The sequence below is a fragment of the Aquila chrysaetos genome, chromosome 6 (genome assembly GCF_900496995.4).
Source record: "Aquila chrysaetos chrysaetos chromosome 6, bAquChr1.4, whole genome shotgun sequence".
In the NCBI taxonomy this organism is placed as follows: domain Eukaryota; kingdom Metazoa; phylum Chordata; class Aves; order Accipitriformes; family Accipitridae; genus Aquila; species Aquila chrysaetos.
The window spans coordinates 41,874,009-41,893,030 of NC_044009.1; the positions used below are offsets into that span (position 1 = coordinate 41,874,009).

A 19,022-nucleotide genomic window follows, 5' to 3' on the forward strand; every position below is an offset into this window, starting at 1 on the left:
AGAATATACTTAAGAACCCTCACTTTTCATATTTTCAATCCACTGAGGTCAAGATTGACTATCACCACACCTGAAATTCTATATGGACAACAGCAAGCTGCTCAGCTGAAACACAAAGAGGTCTTGGTCCATTTTGAGACATTGCTGGTCAACTAAGTTCTCATGTCCCTTAAGAACTAGAGTCTGTAAGCCTCAAAGGCTCCTTGTTGGGGGAGAGAAGCAAGGAAGAGATTGCAACTGAGAGGCGGCTAATCGCATCTTATGGGAACTCCACAGAGCTTGTAGGAGTGGAGAAAGGCAAACCCTCAGTATTACACCTGAGCATGCCCACAGTGAAACTGCAGCTGTCTTCTGGCTAAAACACAAACCCAAATTAAAAGCAGTAAAAACTCCCAAACCCTAGGCCCACCTGTTAACTCATTTGCTGTGTAGCAAGTATTATCATGTTTAACATGAATAACACAAAACCTAATATATCACATTTCTTCACTTTGCAACACCACCAGGAAATCTGGGAACATGGCTGGGAATTGGCTATTGATCTGCCAAGGTACCTCATCAGCTGCATTGATATAACTGAGCACATATTTGCCCATAGTCAGTCTCTTAGTTCATATGTATGTAATCCTCCATGCATTCCCTCAAACCTTGACAGTGTTTGTTTCTCTTGGGGGCAGCATCAGATAATAAATAGTTGGGAGGAGAGAAATACCACTCCAGATCAAGTGCCAACCACATCTCTTCATTTTCCCTAAGTTAACATTACAGGATGCAGCCTGTTTTCTCCTGGTCAGATCAAAGTTGCATCTACGCTGTTGTCAGCTGTGAGACTAGAAACTACAGTAGAAAGACATGTAATAAAGAATCTGCAAGATAATGAATTTTGCAAGTCATCAACAAGTACTCCATAAAAATGCTTTCAGTGTCTTTGCCTCAGGGAAAAGACAAAAACATGTGATGGATGATACCCTGATTTCCACTGTGTTTTGCAAGGAAAAATCCACATCTAAATGCTTGGACTTGCCGCACCATTCAGAGTGACCAAAAGAATCTATTTACACACACACAAAAGTTGCAGTGAGAGAGGGAAATAACCCATTGACCTCTCTTCAATAAACCTGTCAATAAACAGTAACAGAAATTCTTCACATAAAAATTAAAGCTGAAAAGAGACTGGATGAATGCAGAAGAAGAAGCTGAATAACTACCGGTTGCAGACAAGACAATACCATGCAACCCTGTCAATTAAAAGAACATTTTCCCCCTCCCTCTCCACTTTCCACTGTGGGAAGTTGGGGAAAAAATGTAGCTCTTGGAACAAGCTTATCTATATATGAGATTGGATGGATTTAAAAGAAAATGTATTAATTCTGAGCCACTTGATTGTCTGATAGCATCTTGCAGCAACTCCTATGACCTGATTTAATTGATAATGAAAGAATTAGGTATTATATATTGTGGTTAGGTAAGTGGAATCATCTGATTAGTCAAGTACATTGCAAAAGAGTGCCCTTTTTACTGACCTGTACTAATCCAAGAAAGAATGCCCACATTATTCAGAGATGTGGTCAGCATCTGAAGCAAACATATACCACAACTGACTTTGTGACCCCAGTTCCGCATCATCTCTCAAGGCAGATGTACCCATTACACAACAGAAAGCTCACCACTTCAGGGAGAGCAAGTAAGGATCAAGTTTCATGTTTAAAAAAAAGGCTTATTGAACAAAATGGCCCTTTCTATAAAACATCAGTTGAATAGGCAACCTGTAGAAGCTCCTTCTACAATGGCTTCATCAGATTGGAACTTAGAGATAAAAACTACAGCTTTAAGTAGTAAAAGCTAGTTGTGGTTCTGAGGATCCCAAATATAAATCCTCTTATTTATACTCTTGGTATCTTACAGAATGACAGCATTGATGTGAACCCAAAAATCTTGCATCAAAAAATTCACTGCTGGGTGCATATGTAACCTGCTGATCTTATGACTGCAGCTGAAGCCAGCAACTATTGATTTAATTATTTAATTGGGTCCAGTGACTGCTTACCCACTGACTGATGAAATTCCTCTTTAGTGTGGTTGCTGAAGGTTGTATGATTTTGAGCCTGCTGCAAAGGGCACCCTAAGAAGCATCAAACTGCAAAATGAACTGCATATGGTAATGCCTATATGGAATAGAACATCCTAAATTATTTATATAAAGACAATTATTTCCTTTAACAGCAGTGAAATAGGCAGGGCTGGGAGTTGAGAAGCCTGAATTTTAATCTCATTAAGCTGGTTTTTTTCTCTTACAGTTTAGGGTTATGCTCCTTTACTTTACTTTCCTGGTTCTACAAATACAGATACAATTTTGTTTCCCAAAAGGGAGCTGGTATAAAGGTGCATCTGGTGTTGATACTCAATAAATACAAAATTAATTACTGATTATAGTGACAAGTGCAAGGTTTCCATTCGCTGAATTTAAAATCTATGTTCAAAACATATGGAGGTCAAAACCACGGTAAAAGTGAAAAGTTGGTTTTAGAGAAAGTTGTTACAAAGCATTTGGATAGCCTTTTTCCCATTGAACCAACACAATGTTTTCAGCTGTAGCATGCTCCAAGCTATCACAGTATTATTTAATGAAGACAGAGGAAGATAATGGGGAAAAGCGAATGCTTATACTGAGAACACAAGCAAAGATATTTTAAAGGAATATCTCTTATTCACTTGTGCTCTCTCCTGTAAACTCTTTGCTGTACCTTGAACGGTGAGCTCTGCAGACACAGATGCCTTCCCAGCGCTGTTTACCACTGTGCACGTGTAAATTCCTGAATCAGCAAGCTGAGCATTTTGGATTTCCAAGAATTGGATGCCTGTTTTCTCAAACATGTTGAAACGCTCATTTTGCTGCAACTGAATATCACCCTGCAAATATCACAAGACAATATGAGACAGCTAACTATTCATAAGAGAAGGGGAGCAAGAAATTTTTTGGTAAAACGTCAGGTCAAAATGCCTTTCTCCTATCTTTTAGCCAAATTCCTTCTGTGAATAATACTCAGATGGTATAAACAAAAAACTGTGTCCAAAAGTTCTATAATTCATACCTTCAGGAGGCTGTTTTTCCCTGCATTTTGCCACCCACTCATGTCAGTTCGGTTTGGGCTTTTCATTATTTACTATATCCATATTCCTAGAAAAATTTCTTTTCACTGTATGTGGGCTCAACCCAGTTTTCTGTTCATGTTTGTTCATGTCAAAGATCACACTTTTAAGCAAAAACTTCCAAGTTGGGGAGTAGCTCTCTCTCCCTCAATAGCTCCTTTATGCTGTATCACTTCAGCAACTGGAAAGATTCTGCATAAGAGGATCTTATCTGTGGCCAGGTCGGGCTGGCAGAAGGCACTAGGCATACATTAAGAGGCATTGCTGCAACACAGCTCCTTTGCAGTGCTACACTGGAGTTAAATCAAAAGATACGGCTTTGAGGCAGGAAGAAATGCATGTAGTTCTATACGCTATGTTACATAGATTAGGTGATCAGAATGACAATTTTTGCCTTTAAATTCTATGAAATAATGGACCAACACTTCATTTGTGAGCAAATCAGTGCTTCTGGTTCAGCAGCAGCCATTAAAGGAGTCCCTTGCTATCAGGCACCACAGCTTTTCCTATCCTGAGTTTAGGAAGGAAAAGCATACAAATGTACGATTTGTAGGGCTTTGGTCATTAAACATTTGGGAAACACTATAGTGTTTTCAGACACTGTCATTCCTGAAGTCTCCATCAACTCACTGCTATCTGGGTGCTCTAAGTCCTATTTGAATAAAAAAAGCTATTTCAAGCCAGGGGTTTGGTGGTGATACCTTAGAAGCTTCTGTTCTTTCCAACTTAACGAGCAAGAAAAGGGGAATGAAAATAATAAACAGAGTAAGACATTTACACAAAAGGTTATTCATTAGTTCTGAAAAGTGCAATTTTAATTGTTTATAAAGCTTCCATGCTGTATGGAAGGTGGTCATGTGTTGGCTCTGCACTAGCCAGATGTGGTCCAGCAGCCATGTAAGTTCAACTCCATGATGCTGAGGCAGAGCTGAAATACCTACCACTCAGCAGGACCCTGCAGTGCCATCCTGACATGACCAGAAGCATTATGGGCCTGAGCTTGTTTGCAGCTAGCCAAAGCACGTGCATGATTACCTGTTAATCCATGCCATAAGAATAGGGATGCAAAAGCAGACTTCACAACAACAAGCTGCCAATAAAAACTCTGATAAAAAGCAACAACACATTTGCCCTTTACAAAGCATATGAATTCTTGAAAGACAGCTTCATGGTGCTCAAAATAGATGCTAAAATAGTATTATGAAAGCCTAAAGAAAACCAATTTAGTCAAAAGTGATGGACTGAGGATAAGTTCAAGAGACTGGACTGGGTGTCTGCAGGCCAGCAATGGTACAACTACTGAACCTCTGAAAAACATACCTATTGTATTTTACAGAATAGTATATGCAGACCTGCAAATATTGAAATATGTCTTTGAAGGACATAAATATGAACAGAACTCATGGAACTACTAACAACAAGAACTTTGCATACTTAATTCATTTGATCAGACAATGAATGCCAGATTATAGAATAACACATTATAGAAGCTGACAATCAATAGCAAAATATATAATATAACCTCTAATAAACTGCAAAAACATGTATGAAGAAGTACCAAAGTACAGATCCAAGGTGCTGGATTGCTAGTCCCTACTTGCTGTTTACCATGCAGCCCTGAACAAAGAGAACTGAATCACAAATCCTGTTTTGCACTGAGTTGCATGGCTAGAAAACCTGAGTGAGTCTGGTGGGACTGGAAGCAGGCTGTTGTGGAGCAGCTGCATTGCAGACTGCCTAGAGAGCCAGCAGGCCCAAAAGAACTGATGGCAGCTAGAGGGAGAAGCAGACTCTAGATGGAGCTGCCAACTGAAGGAGATGTCTTTGCGAGTGCTTCCACAGCAAGAGGCTGCTTGTTTTCTGAGAAGTACCCTGGCATTCTTGTATTACAGACAACAAGGATAAGTCTGGAATAAAGCAGACCATGACTTGGAAGTAATTCCCTGCCCTATGAGCAGTCTTCTGGGTTTTTTTGTGGTTTCTTTCCCCCTCCCCCCAGAAAACCTGGAGACACCAGAAGAGAATAAAACCTCTGAGAAAAGTTTTGTTTTGTTTTGTTTTGTTTTTACTATACATAAGGCAACTGTCTGTTGAAGGCTGAAGTGGAGCAGGATGCCAACAGAGCAGTCATATATTTGTTTTCCCAAATTAAAGAAAGTAATTGTAATTCTCTAAAGTGCTAATTGTTTCAGTAAAAATGGCCTAATCAGTGTAATATTTAACTATCACCTGAAAGCTCTCTCCTTACTAACAAAAAAAAAGTGGTTGGAGATCTTGTGTATGCCCAAAGGGGGCACTAGGACTTAAGTCTTCAATGCTTTTTTAATAGTCTAATGAATTTTAAATATCACTCATTTATAACGCTTTTTTTGTAAATGACAGATGTTCAAAATTCCCAGTTTTATTGCAGGCCTGAAGTTGACAGCTCAGATCTCCTTTATTTTATGTCAGACACTTCTCTGCTACCACTGTTTTAGCAGATGTCAGACTGAAACCATTGAACTGCTGTTCATCTGCCTTGGATATTTTTTTTATTTGCAAAAACAACCGTGCATACCAAAACCCAATCATATCTGTTAATTCCTAAACAGTTAATTTTCTTTTCAATACAATTTCATTTCTTTGCAAACATCATCTTCATTCTAATGTACAGGTAAAACCCAATGTGAGTGATACAGAAAAGGCAGTTGATGACTGAGACACTGACATGGAACTTGGGAAATATAGCTGTGATTTTCACAGCTGTCAAAGACTCCTCTGTAACCACTGTCAAAGCATTAAATCCCTGCAGACCTTCTCTATAAAAAAGATATGATAATATTCACATTTTCCATCCTTTGTCTATTTCTTTTATCTCGTTAGTAAGATCTTTGGGCAAGTATGTCCCATACTCGCTATTTTTCTAATGGAACCTGGATCTTGTTTTGTGCTTTCAGGTGATTTTTTTGTACAAATATTTTCAACAATGAGACAGATAAGGAAGAAGTTTATACTGAGAAGGAATGCTATTGCCTTTTGTGAGTTCATTCAGCATAAAAATGAGGAATAATATGTCTCTCCTCGTATGTAAATTCTCGCCATGATAATTTGCAGTGGCAAGTGCATTTCATCCTTTCAAGTCACAAAATTTCAAAAGAGAAAGAAAACATTATTTTTTTTGGAAATCATACCTTAAACCAAGTTACTTGAGGCTGAGGTCGTCCTGTTATTTTACATGAGAATTTGCCTGTTTGGCCTTCGCGCACAACAACTCTATTAGGTTTTGTAGCAAACTTGGGTGGACTCTCTCCCCAGATGCTTGGCCTGTGCTCCACAGATGGAACAGTAAGTCTTCCCCTGGAAAGGCAATTGACATCCTGGGTTTACAGAAGAACTGGAAGCTGTCGTGGTTAGAGCACACTTCAGGAAGCGTTTTAGACCAGTAGTCTGCCAACAAGGGTATGTAATTGGTGGTACTCAAGATTATAGTTACATGATTTTTTTTGGCCAATGGAAAAAATGGAAATGCTGATGATGACTGCTCTTGACCCTCATGCAACTGAATAGTATGATGCTACACACCCTCATCCAGCATACACATAACTCACATAACAGATATTGGGGACAATTTCAGTTGCTTATAAGCAGAGCTGGGCAAACCAAATGATAGGAAACACTGCATTCATTTAGTTTTTCCCATTTTCTGTTTCTTAATTGCCTCCTAATAGATTATTTGTGCATACTTGTTCACTGTTCACAGTTCTTTATCATGCAATTTGTTTTGACTTTTTGTGCAATGACACAGTAATTTCTGATTTATGAATCAGCAACTTGGTTTTGCAACATTTCTGACATGTCCTAGTAAATATTTTTTGTTTGGGGAAGGCTTCTGTTTGGAATCTCATTCACTACAATGTTTGCAAAGCAAACATGAAAAGGGCACAAAACCAAAGTACACTCATCCCAGGTGAACGTCTGTTAAGTGTAAATGCCCAGCTCTACTTACATGGATGGCACAGCTGGGAAACGACATGTGGAATGAAACTAGAGTGACATCAGTGACTGCAGTCCAAACCCCTCAGTTACACAGCCATAAAACGTAAAACATCAAGCAGTATTATAGCATGAAAAAAAAAAGGTGCAACTTCAGGTCTGTTAATGTCAAAGGGAACACTTACACTCTTTGCTCTGAAGGTCTGGTACAGCAAAAGCACACATTAGCAGATGGTGATTTCTTTTTTTTTTTCTTTTTTAACCTTTAATTTCAAGCAAACTGAACTATTTTCAAGGCCTTCTTTTCCAGATGGCGTTTTACCACATGCAAGTAAGATGTGTCAATATCTCACCATTTCTACCAGGTGTCAGATACTAACAGTGACTGCATTGCCTTAGTCCAAGGTGCTGCCAAGACATGATGATTGCCATATAGGCAGCTCGAGGTTTCTAAGTAAGAGACGATACCATAATGAAAGGATTTACATGGACAAGAGGACCAGCAAAAAGTCTTGGGAGAGAAGGGTGACCGCAATATGCTAAAATGGAAAACGCTTCATCACATAATTAACTGATAGCTTTTAATGTCATCTTCCTCATGCTACCACTGAAGAAGAGCATAAATGTGTATTAAAGAAGTCTTTTAGTGACCATCTTTAGGTGGTGTTTCTGTATTTATGTATCTATACACATATACTAATGCATTAAAAGAAAATCAACTACTAGCTAGCCTGCAGCTTTATGGATGTCTCCTAGATAAACACAAACTGAAATGTAATTTTTTTTTCTTTTCCCTCCTCCCTGTTTATGCAAGGCATAAACTTTCCATGCCATAAAATTATTAATAGTGAATAGGAGTAAAACACATGAGAATGAAAAGTGAGGAAAATCACTCTAACTCCATGAAATGGATTAGGATAGTGCTTTGGAAAGTCTGAATGTATAACAAATCCTGTCCTTTCTTGCTTTGATTATTTAGCATGTGTGTATTTCTAGTAGTACATTTGCAATACAGACATTATCATGTAAAAGCCTTCCTGATTACTCAGTTTCACTTACTATTTTCACTGTTGTAATCTCAATTAATTTTAAAATTCAAAACATACATAAACAATATTCATATCAATGATGAAAATAAAATCTTCAGTTTTAACTATCTGTATTCTGATCACTAACATAATCAGAAACATAATCCAGGGTGACACAGTCCAGGGATATAAATCAGAAATAATTCTGCTTAAATTCAAGCCACTTATAAAGAAATGAATTCAGCTGTTGGAATAATTAGGCCTGGGGCTTTTAAAACAGTGGCATTCACTTAATTGTAAGTGCTTAGTGAAGTGCAGAAACTACATGACAGCAAGAAGGCTCTTCTGTGTGCCAGTATAGATCACCCCATCAACCCATTCTTGCTAACAGTTACTCCAAACTATTCTTGCTAAATCACTCCAAACCAGAACAATCCTTTCTTCTGGACTACAGTTTACCCACTGTGTTGCTTGGAAATACTTAAATTATATGTGAGAGAGTGCTGATTTCAGTTGCTTTTCTTTCTTACTGATGACTCTTAAAGCAGTATTTGCTCTGGCTTTATAAGGAGACTGTCAGGTTATGGAGGATGTGGGGAAGGATTTCTGAATATCAGAGAGCGGAGACAAGAGGGTGCAAAATTGCAGATACCAGCAGATTGTTCTGTTTTCAGCCAGATTAATTCCTGTCAGTATGAGGGAGCAGTAGCTGTATTAAGCTACTTATGTCTTCCTGACAGCCTCAACCATTTTACTAACAGAGCAGCTCTCATAATAGCTATTCTGCTTGGGATAAATTGAGATTTGAACTTAAAGCATTTGAGTTCACAGATATCGAAGTGTTTGTTTTCAGATGCTGCTGTAGCTGGCACTGCACTGCCTCCAAGAGCCCAGCCATTCTTGCTATCCCCATCTCACAAGTGTGAGAAATCATGGCAAACAGTTACTCTATTCCAATGCAATGCTGTGCAGAACTAAGTCATTAATCACCAGGCTTTGCTTTCCTCCATTACCTCTGATTCTTGCACAGGTAAGCAGCCTTGTGGATAAGTTTCCAGTGAGGAATTGCTGAAAACTAGATAAGAATCCAAGCCTTTTTGACTGGCCCTCAAAGTGAATCAGAGCTAAAGACAAAATGCAAGAAGCACTTAAAATCCAGAGAAGTGGTTATTCTTTAGAAAGAGCCATTTTACTTGTTTTTCTACCAAAACATATTTAGGTGTCTGTTAAAAAATATCAAAGCCAGTGGACTTCTTACCCAGGGGTTTTGGCACTGGATGGCAGGCTGTATTTCTTCAAGGAGTTTCCTGTAAGCATAAGACAGAAAGACAGGAAGTCAGAAGTTTTGTCAAGACCATTGGGAATTACAGATACTAAAGACTATGTAAAATATGCATTTCTCCAGGTTTCAAACATAAAGGAGGAATGCAACACCTGCAGTATAAGGTTATGTCATCTGTAGCCCAAAGTTAAGCTCTCCAATTTCAAAAACAAGTTTTAGCGGAGTTACCAGCTAACCCCTGGCCTCAGTAGTAACAACACTGCAGATTATGCATGAAAGAATATTTTTAAACAAGTGAATGAAACACTGTGTCTAATTTCTACAGTGCAGCACTAATTCAAATTAAGATAGCAAAAAAAGGGTTTTGGGCTCTGAAAGAGGTCTGACTTTACTTGATTTGTTTTTTAGTTCTGTGCTAGCCCAGACTACCTTTTCTGTAAAATGATTCTTTCTGAAGCACTATAGTTCATCATGCTTTCTGGTGTGAGCAATAGGGAGATGTGTACAAAGTCATGTAAGATCACCGCCATCTACCGCACAAAGCATTCCTGGTAGCTTTGGCACATTAAAAAAGGGTAGTGACCTGGGGTAGATCCAAAGTGGCCAGCATGAAACAAACAGTTTTGATGGCTGTGAAAAAATATTTGTTCTAGAGCCTTATAAGAACCTACATTGCTGTCAGATAGGACAGCCAGGCAGGATGGAAAGACTAGATTGTGTTTCAGTCACTCATTTTTTCAAGTAGCAATCAGCCCCACATAGATATCTTTGCTGAGAATAGGAAAAAATCTGAGCTTTGCTATCTTGATGCACAGAGGGATTTTTAGAATAAAGACCGCGTAATTCTTAAACTCTGAGAAATTCGGTCATTGGGTACTGCCATGAAATTGCTTTTAAACTGCAGCAAAGCTGAGGTCAGAAAAACTGATATAAAAATAGCTTTAAAAAATCCTCCACCTCCATGCAAGTTGTCACTCATAAAAGTTGTCACAACTTAAAACTAGGGGGAAAAAAGAGAATTTGCATAATTTTTACAACAGAAGGCAGTAACAATCATGCCAGATCTATGCATATTTCAGTATGTACTCTGAGGATATCTGTTAGAGATTTTAAGTCTGAATAAACCCAAATGCTGATTGTTTCAGGACTGCTGTGTATTTTTGCTTTGCTTCAAGAATTCAACACAAAGTTGTGACCTGAGAAGCTTTGATATTCAGCAGATCTCTGACATGACCAAATTGCAAAGAGAGAAGCAGTACAATTGATTGCCATCCTTCCCTGGCTTTGTGTCACTCTTTAAATCTTAAATTTGGCAGTTTGCAACTATCTAATATGCAGATGTTCTCTTAAAAATTCCTGGGTTTGATCTTGGCTGTTTCCTGTGTGACATTAAGCATGCAATTACAACCAGGCGTTCAGCTTAGCAAATGGAAGCATGCATGGAGAACTCCAGAAACCCATTGGCTCACTGTGCCTATCTGATAGGCTGTGAAGCAACCAATATCGCCACAGTTTTTACCGCTTGAGAGAAAATGCTAACTTTCCAGGCCTTTGTTTCTGTCCGGAGTAGAGGCTTCCATGAAAATTACAAAGTTTAAAGCAAAGTCTTTAAAGCTAGGTCTTTTGTTACCTGGGCATCCTCATACACATCTGAAACTGAACGCACATTATATCTAGCTATAGACATGTAGTTCCCTGCAAAATGTCTTAAACTGTGAAATGCAATTACTGAATCCTACTCTTGCACCAGCAAGGAAGCATGTGTCTACATTTGTGATTTTAACCAGACAGTTTAACCCAGCTTGTTCATTTAATTAAACTCTATAATCATCGCAACAACAGTATAAGTATCCTCTTACCTTCCACTGTCAGTTCCACAGTCACTTGACGAACCCCACCATCATTTGCAGCCTCACAGGTGTATTTACCACCATCACCTTCCTGTACACCTTTGATTACCAAGCTGAATATCCCCCGAATGCTGCGGTCCACGACATAGTGGTCTCCCTCTGGGACAGGATGCCCATTTCTGTACCACGTGATCTGAGGCTCGGGGTAGCCTCTGACCTGGAAATATGTGAGAGAGAGTGGAGGAAGAAGGCAAACATAACAGATGATGGTATTAGGAAGAAATCTTGGACATTTAGCAATACAGTGGAAAGTTCTTGATGCAGGAGCTGTTAAACACATACTCTTTGTAAGCCAAATGGCAGAACATAATGAAATGAAAAAACTCTTGGATAAGTCAAACTGTTAAAATCATAAAACTAGTCAGGCAAATAGATACCTACACAGAAAAGTTTCCCACTAGAATGGTTTACCTGCAGAAACATAGTGACGGTGCCAATGAAGAATCCTGACACCTGGGTCCCCATTGTTCAGAGACTCAAGGGCAGTAGTGCTACTATACCTCTAAGTATGCAAGACTGCAAGGTATCTAGACCAAAAATTTCTAGCATTGCTGCTAAGGATTAGGCTTATATTGTAAATCTGTATGGAGCCATCTAATTTTCAAATGTGCTAAGATATAGTAGCTCCTGACAATATACAGGCAAGAAATGCAGACACATACAAAATTTTGTCTTGATCTTTAAAAGCAGAAGATAAGGAGTTGCAATTTGAGAAAGTATCATTAAGGGTCATTCTCATGTTATGGTGGTTCGGGGATTATAAAGACCTAGACATATTCACACAAACACACTGCTCGACTTAAAGAGCTTTGTGGTCTACTGGTAGCCCAAAGAAGAGTTTTCAACAAAATGAACCAGTCCTGTGCTCATTAAATAGCAACCATATTAATATATCCTTGCCTGCTATGGCATTAATGATACATTTAGTTTTGCAGGCAGATTCTCAGCTGGTATAACTGAGAATGGAGTTATCAATTTCAATCGAGCTGTTGAAACCTGCTGAGGATCTGTGTCTTTCTTTTGTAAAAAAATGGGAAAAGCAGACATACACCAGTTTCCACCAGAGAATTAACTCCTCAGACAAAGGCTCTTCCTCTGCTTTATGAGACATGCCATCCTCTTTGAAGGTCACTTTAGTATGTGTTAACTGTTAGCACACTTCCCCAGTCATCATAACAACTCCTGATTACAGTATTTCCCCCTTCTTTCCTATTCCCCCATTCTGATATGTTAGCTCTCCATCTTCCGACCCTTTGATCCTTTGCCTACATGTCATGAAGTAACTGAGTGGATCAAGATGAGCTGGGATGAGTAATAGTTGTGGCTGTGTTTGCTCACTGGCAAAGGAGCAATGTTGCATTTTGAACTACATTATCAAATCTTGGCAACTGAACAGGAAGTTTCTTCAACCTCCAGGTGGGCAAAATATTCATGATCTGTCTTGATTTGAAGAAGGCTTGGTTGTGGCTTGTGCAAATTCCTCCCAGCATTCTCCTCTCAGTTTCCAGTCCGCATTTCAGCTCTGCTTTCTTCTGACGGCACAGCACTTACTTTCTTTAGCCAACCAAACTTACCCATTCTTGGTTCTCTTCTTTCAAAACCTTTCATTTTTAATCCAGCCCCACCTCACTCCAGCTGAGTTTCTCATCTGTTGGAGCTTAACCTACAGCTGTCAGAAATTTTTTCTTTCCTTTAATCCTTGGGTATCAGTTCAGACAAATTAATTTTGCCAGGGATGTGGCAAACCCTTCTTCCTGGCACTACTTACTCAATATACAGAGAGAGGACATTAATGTTTGCCAAGAGCATGAATATGCTGAATAAGCTGGAGAAACTTTCCACTTCTGGTACAAACTTCTTAAGTTCTTTCTGACTCTGTCTTTACCTAAGTAAGAGCCATGTTCTATGAAGAACGCATTGTGGGATCTTGCACAATGGGGAATCGACTGCTGTTTAAAAATACCACAGCATCTTTCTAAAGCTCTTTGCAGCCATGCCTTTTCTTTCCTGTGCTTTCTGAAAAACAGCAGCTCCCACTCAGCCACACCCCATACTCCAGCACATTGGTTTAGTGCTTACTCAGAGGGCAGGCTCCCAGGAATACCTTTCTCAGCACATCTTGTTTTCAGAAAAATGGAGTTGTGAAGCATCAATATGAGATTTTTATAGTAGTGTAGCTCTTCTTAGCTGATAAAGTGCTCACTGGTACAGAAAGTGGCTTGTACCAAAGAACTGTTTCTTACTATTAACTTGTCAATGCTCTCCTACCTATCTTTTCATTTTAGATTAAGAAACCAAAAGAGATTACTTTACTTACCCAAAGCCAGAGAGTATATCAGAATGGAGTTTCTACCTCTCATTTTTGCTTCACTGGGTATTATGATTTCCTTGAATTTGAAATAGTTGAGGCAAAATGGCTTTGAAACTGCTATTTCAAGTAATACAACACAGTAAAATGACAGAGTAGCACTTGAATTGGTGTGAAGAAAGAATCACCTTTTCAGTGCATTACATCACAACCTCTTTACTAACGTTAGTCTAGCCACATCTGTTTACAGCTGCTGAGATTCTGGCCTGTGAATACATGTCATCAATTACACGACACCTAATATATTTACTATTTTTTCCAGTTCACAATCATTCCTCCTGGTGTTTTCTTCTCTGTATTCTTCAGCCCAGCTTCAAAGCTCCCAAGCATAAACCTTCCATCACTTATCCCAGGGAACAATTGCGGTTGAAGCAATGGGAAACACCTTCCTTCCATTTTTCTTTTTATTTTATCATATTCTGAAGTCCCTCTTGAACCACACAAGGCCGTTTTTACCTGACCCCTCAAGCTCTGGTAGAGCATTATACATGCCCTTCCAGTATCACATGGCTAAGCCTACATTAAGTATTTTTCCGTTTCTTCCATGTGTGTTTATTTTATGCTTGCTATGTCTGTATTATTTTGCTCATCCACACCTCTACACTGAGGAAATGTCACACAGAAAATCACAAACACAGGCGATCAGCATGCCATTTCCTTTCAAAAGGATGAGTCACTCCCTTCCCAAACACTGTATTTTTTTTCTTTTATTTTCTGTCAAAAATGAAATGATGGGAAAGCAGAAGTTTGCAGAATTGCTCTGTTGCAAGGATTTATTTCAGGTTTGGGTATGGAATGTGTTTCAAACTGAGCCAGCCCTCTCTGAAATACATAGTCTTGCCATAAAAGTGTCAGGGACCCTTAAACGAATCACTGGTTACTAGGTTTTGATCCTAATGGATCAATTCCAGAACTGCAGCAGGTTTTATATTCCTCCCTAACCTTTCCAGAGCTCACTAAAAACATCTGCCTTGAATAAATCCACAGCAAAGAGAAATTTATCTGCTTATTTAATGCCCAACAGCAGAAGGCTATAACCTTTATTTACAGCTTGGCCTGTGTAAGTATTGCCAGTCCCAGTGGCTACAGCTTTTCTTTACCTGCTCTACAACACTAACAAGTGGAAAATTGACAGCAAGCAGCAAATAACCATTGTATTAGCACAAACATGAGTTTTGAGCTTTTGTCTGGACCCATCAACTGCTCAGCCTTCTTGGAAAAGTCTGCTAAGATGAAACAGGCCTTCTGCTCCATGCATCAACACAACAAGTGGAAAGAGCTGAGAGAACCTGTTGCCTGTGAAACTTTCAGAGTTAAGATTCAGTTCTGCATCTAGGTCTGGGGGAATGCTATTGAAAAGGGCTGGCGCTAGGCTCCAAAATAAAAGAAATAAGGAGAAAAAAATACAACAAATCTATTGAAGCTGTACACTAAAGGATAGTATTATTAAAAAATATGCTGCTACAAACTAGTCCCTATTGTCACAAACCTAAAGGCATTCAGAGACCACCAATGCCAAATTTATTCAGGGACTCTTTTTCTTGTTTGAAAGGGCAGGAAAGATGTTCTAAAACTTGGCCTATATCTCTGCTCCACAAAAGAGCTGTTTATATACCAATTTCAAAAAAACATAGGTTTGCCTATTTAAAAGCATCACAGTTGCAGTAGCAGTTTAGGGCAATGAGACACACTCTTTTGGCTCATGCTTTTAACTTCAAAGTTATATCCTGCTTTGTAATAACTGTTGCTGGCTCCAGTGAGGTTGACGATGAACGGAAACCCACAGCATCCAAAAAGAGTTAACCATAACTGACAATAAACCAAAGTGTAAGTAACTGTGAAACACTGACGGGGTGTGTACTATTACTGAGTGTTGCTCACTTTGACAGTAACACTTTAATACTTTCCACTATTGGAAATGATGGCAAACATTACATGACATATTCTAACATTATGTTCATTATACTCGCTGAGGTGTTCAGTGCTTGACGTTAAGGACTAGATAAATGTCCTAAGTTGTTGCTCAAGGTCACATCAACACACAAGCAATGAGATCAGAAAGAAAACAGCTATCAAAAAGATGTCTTGGTTTACAAAATTCCCCCAAATTACATCATATATAGACAGGCAGAACAAAAGTTGTACTAAGACTGGCAATGATACGACTGTTATGAAGTTGCTATTCAAAATAACTCCCCTCATAGAGATGATTTCATATGCTGCAATATGAATTCCACTAATGACTAAAATTCCTCTCAAGAGACAATCCTTCTCCCATGAAGTCAGAATTTTAAAACATTCAGATTCTGTCAGCACATAGTGTTCAGTTGTGCTATTTCTGTAGACTACCTTTGCCTTTAATTCCACAAAATCCAGAATTAAGACCTATGTATGTAAAGTATTCAATCATTGAATAAAAGAATCAGTTGTACTTGAGTGGTTCAATCCATTTAAAGAAAACTGATTTTGAATTTACCTTTGAAAGACAGAAATATTCTCTATTCAACTTTTTATACTTCACATGCTATTTAAAATGTAGCTTCCAGTCCAATTTGCACACCTTGCTGCTTTTTGAGGAAGGTGACTGTCCCCTTTGTAGGCTGTTAAAGAATAACAGAGTATAGTAGGTAGTATTTAATACCCTAAAATAAGCAGGTTTGCTGCTCCTGTAGCTAAGTGACACTGCTTTTTGACCCATGGTTCTCAGTGAGAAGAACTTGGTATCATAAGAGCCTGTTTATAAAGTGCCTATTTATATTCGAGATCGAAAAATACAGAATGTATTTCTTAGAGAAAATGTATGGAATTTTTTGTTGTTTTAATTAATATGTGCACTGATAAAGCAAAAATAGACTTTTCCACTTGTCTTGAGAATTTTAGGGATATGCAACCCCTGAGGCTATTAAAAGTGATGCTCTTAGCTTGTATCTCATTCATTGCAACACAGAGAAATAATTTATTAAAAATGCTGATGGTTAGTAGTGTACCTAGCACATTTACAGTCAGACTGTAGTGTCTGGAACCATTAAAACAACATGAAAACAAAGTTTGGATGACCTGGGTAACAAGTCTTACAAGAAAAATGGCAATAATGAGAAATGTTTTCTAATGCATAAAGGTATGTGCAAAGCAGAAAAGAATCATAGAATCATAGAATCATTTAGGTTGGAAAAGACCTTCAAGATCATCGAGTCCAACCATTAACCTTGCCCACTAAACCATGTCCTGAAGTACCCTGTCCACTCACTTTTTGAATATCTCCAGGGATGGTGACTCAACCACTTCCCTGGGCAGCCCATTCCAATGTTTGACAACCCTCTCAGTAAAGAAATTTTTCCTAATATCTAACCTAAATCTCCCTTGCCTCAACTTGAGGCCATTTCCTCTCATTCTATCTCCAGCCACCTGACAGAAGAGACCAGCACCCACCTCACTACAACCCCCTTTCAGGTAGTTGTAGAGACCGATAAGGTCTCCCCTCAGCCTCCTCTTTTCTAGACTGAACAGCCCCAGCTCCCTCAGCTGCTCCTCATAAGACTTGTGCTCCAGGCCCCTCACCAACTTGGTTGCCCTCCTCTGAACACACTCCAGCACCCCAATGTCTTTCCTGTAGTGAGGGGCCCAAAACTGAACACAGTACTCAAGGTGCTGTTTCCCACATCCACAGTGGATAGGACAAAAAACAGACTTTTAAGAGAAACTGGCCAGTGGGTTGGTAGATGATATCTGACAGCAGTGGCCTCCTTTAGATGAATAGCAAGTGTTTTGCTTATTTGGCTGCCTGCCTATCGTAACATTAAGGAATGCCAGGGTGAGGTAACTTTTTGAGAAGGGTTTGTAGCCTATCCTCTGTTCCATGCCCACCTTCAACCAGAAGCCAGTAATTTCTGGGAACTACATCTCAGAAAAGGCCACAGAGATCAGAAATTGCAAAGGGATAAAAAGAGAATAGCCTCAGTTATAGTTGCCAGATGTTACCATTGAGCTCCCAAATGTATGCTTTGGGCAGATCAGTAGAAGTCACACCAGGAGGAGATGTCAAGGGAGGTGTGGAAAACCATTCAGAATATTTGACAAACTTTGACCTTTATTGTGCTGCCTGCAAACAAAAGCCTAACACAAAAAAAGAAGGGACTCGGCAGCAGAAGAAAAGTGATTAAGTAGCGTGACAAATTTTTTAAGTGTAATTCTACTCAAAGAAGTGAAGATATATGAAAAAACAATATAAAGCACTTGCACTTACACTTGAAATGCGGTAGAGACTGTATAGTGTACCTCTTCTTCCAATGTCTAGGTATCAGCAAAAATGCAATATTATTCACTTTATTGCAAGTTATGTATTAGATGGGCTCATCTGAAGGTCATACAGTTGAAGGCTTTCATGCAGCCCCAAGAGATTCAATCCAGACAGTAACAGCTGTTCTATGGATGTGGCTCATCCTAGGTCCTACAAAAAAAGAGGTGTTTCCCATAGTCATCAGACTCTAGCCAGTGTCCTCTATCTTCCTTGAATCAAGACCCAAGAGTTTTTGGATCTGCACCTTGATCAAAAGACTTGTGAGGGGAATGAAGTACCTGAGAGCAAACTTAGCAGAGGATGCTAAGAACTGGATACACCGTAACACATGCTCTGTCTATGGGAACAGGGCTGTGCTCTCTAACAAAAAAAGCTACTTCTTGTTGTAATAGTTCATACTGGTGTGACCTCTTAATGTCAGTCTTAGGAAAAAAGTACTATAAACCTGTGGATACTACAACATGAACATTGTGACTACAACCCCACCAAACAGGTGGTATATTTTTATTTTAATTTAATTTTTTTGGTTAGTGTAGGTGGGAAACATGGTTCTGGCCAGTGCAGCTCTTTTGTAAGTCTTGTAACAAAGCTTCTGTTAGGCTCAAGCTGCAGTTTGCTTTCACAAATGAACAGCAGATGTTCTTGATAAAGAAAAGCGGACATGATACATTGCTAAGTTCTTTCTGAGACTTTAAACATGCACAAACCATATCTCAAGAATAGTTTATCCATTTTAAAAGCTTGCTTCTAAAACAGAGAACTTGCCTGGCAAGGTTAAACATGAAAATGTTAAATATTTGGAGACTTAGCTATGACCTTGCAAACAAAGCAAATAACCTACCTCTTCTACGGAGCAGTCCAGAATCTACAATTGCCTCATTTAAAGCAAAAATGGAATACATACTAGGACTAAACATAGCTCACTTCAAAGCATTACCTATTGTACATACAAGAAACGGTAATGGTCTTTCTGTAAGCCTTGGGTATGTTTTTGTTCAAGTGCTGAACTCTGGTA

General features: G+C 38.9%; 1 protein-coding gene across 5 annotated transcripts in view; it reads right to left on the reverse strand.

Moving 5' to 3' along the window:
* MYLK (myosin light chain kinase) overlaps positions 1 to 19,022 on the reverse strand; it is a 225,222-nt gene that overhangs the window by 120,475 nt on the left and 85,725 nt on the right. For all 5 annotated transcript variants that reach the window (XM_030017474.2, XM_030017475.2, XM_030017473.2 and 2 more), the window contains exons 3-6: positions 11,292 to 11,499; positions 9,409 to 9,457; positions 6,321 to 6,486; positions 2,745 to 2,910 (exon numbers count right to left, since the gene is read on the reverse strand). In XM_030017474.2, coding sequence (XP_029873334.1) covers positions 2,745 to 2,910; positions 6,321 to 6,486; positions 9,409 to 9,457; positions 11,292 to 11,499 — 589 coding nt within the window. The remainder of the gene's footprint in view (positions 1 to 2,744; positions 2,911 to 6,320; positions 6,487 to 9,408; positions 9,458 to 11,291; positions 11,500 to 19,022) is intronic.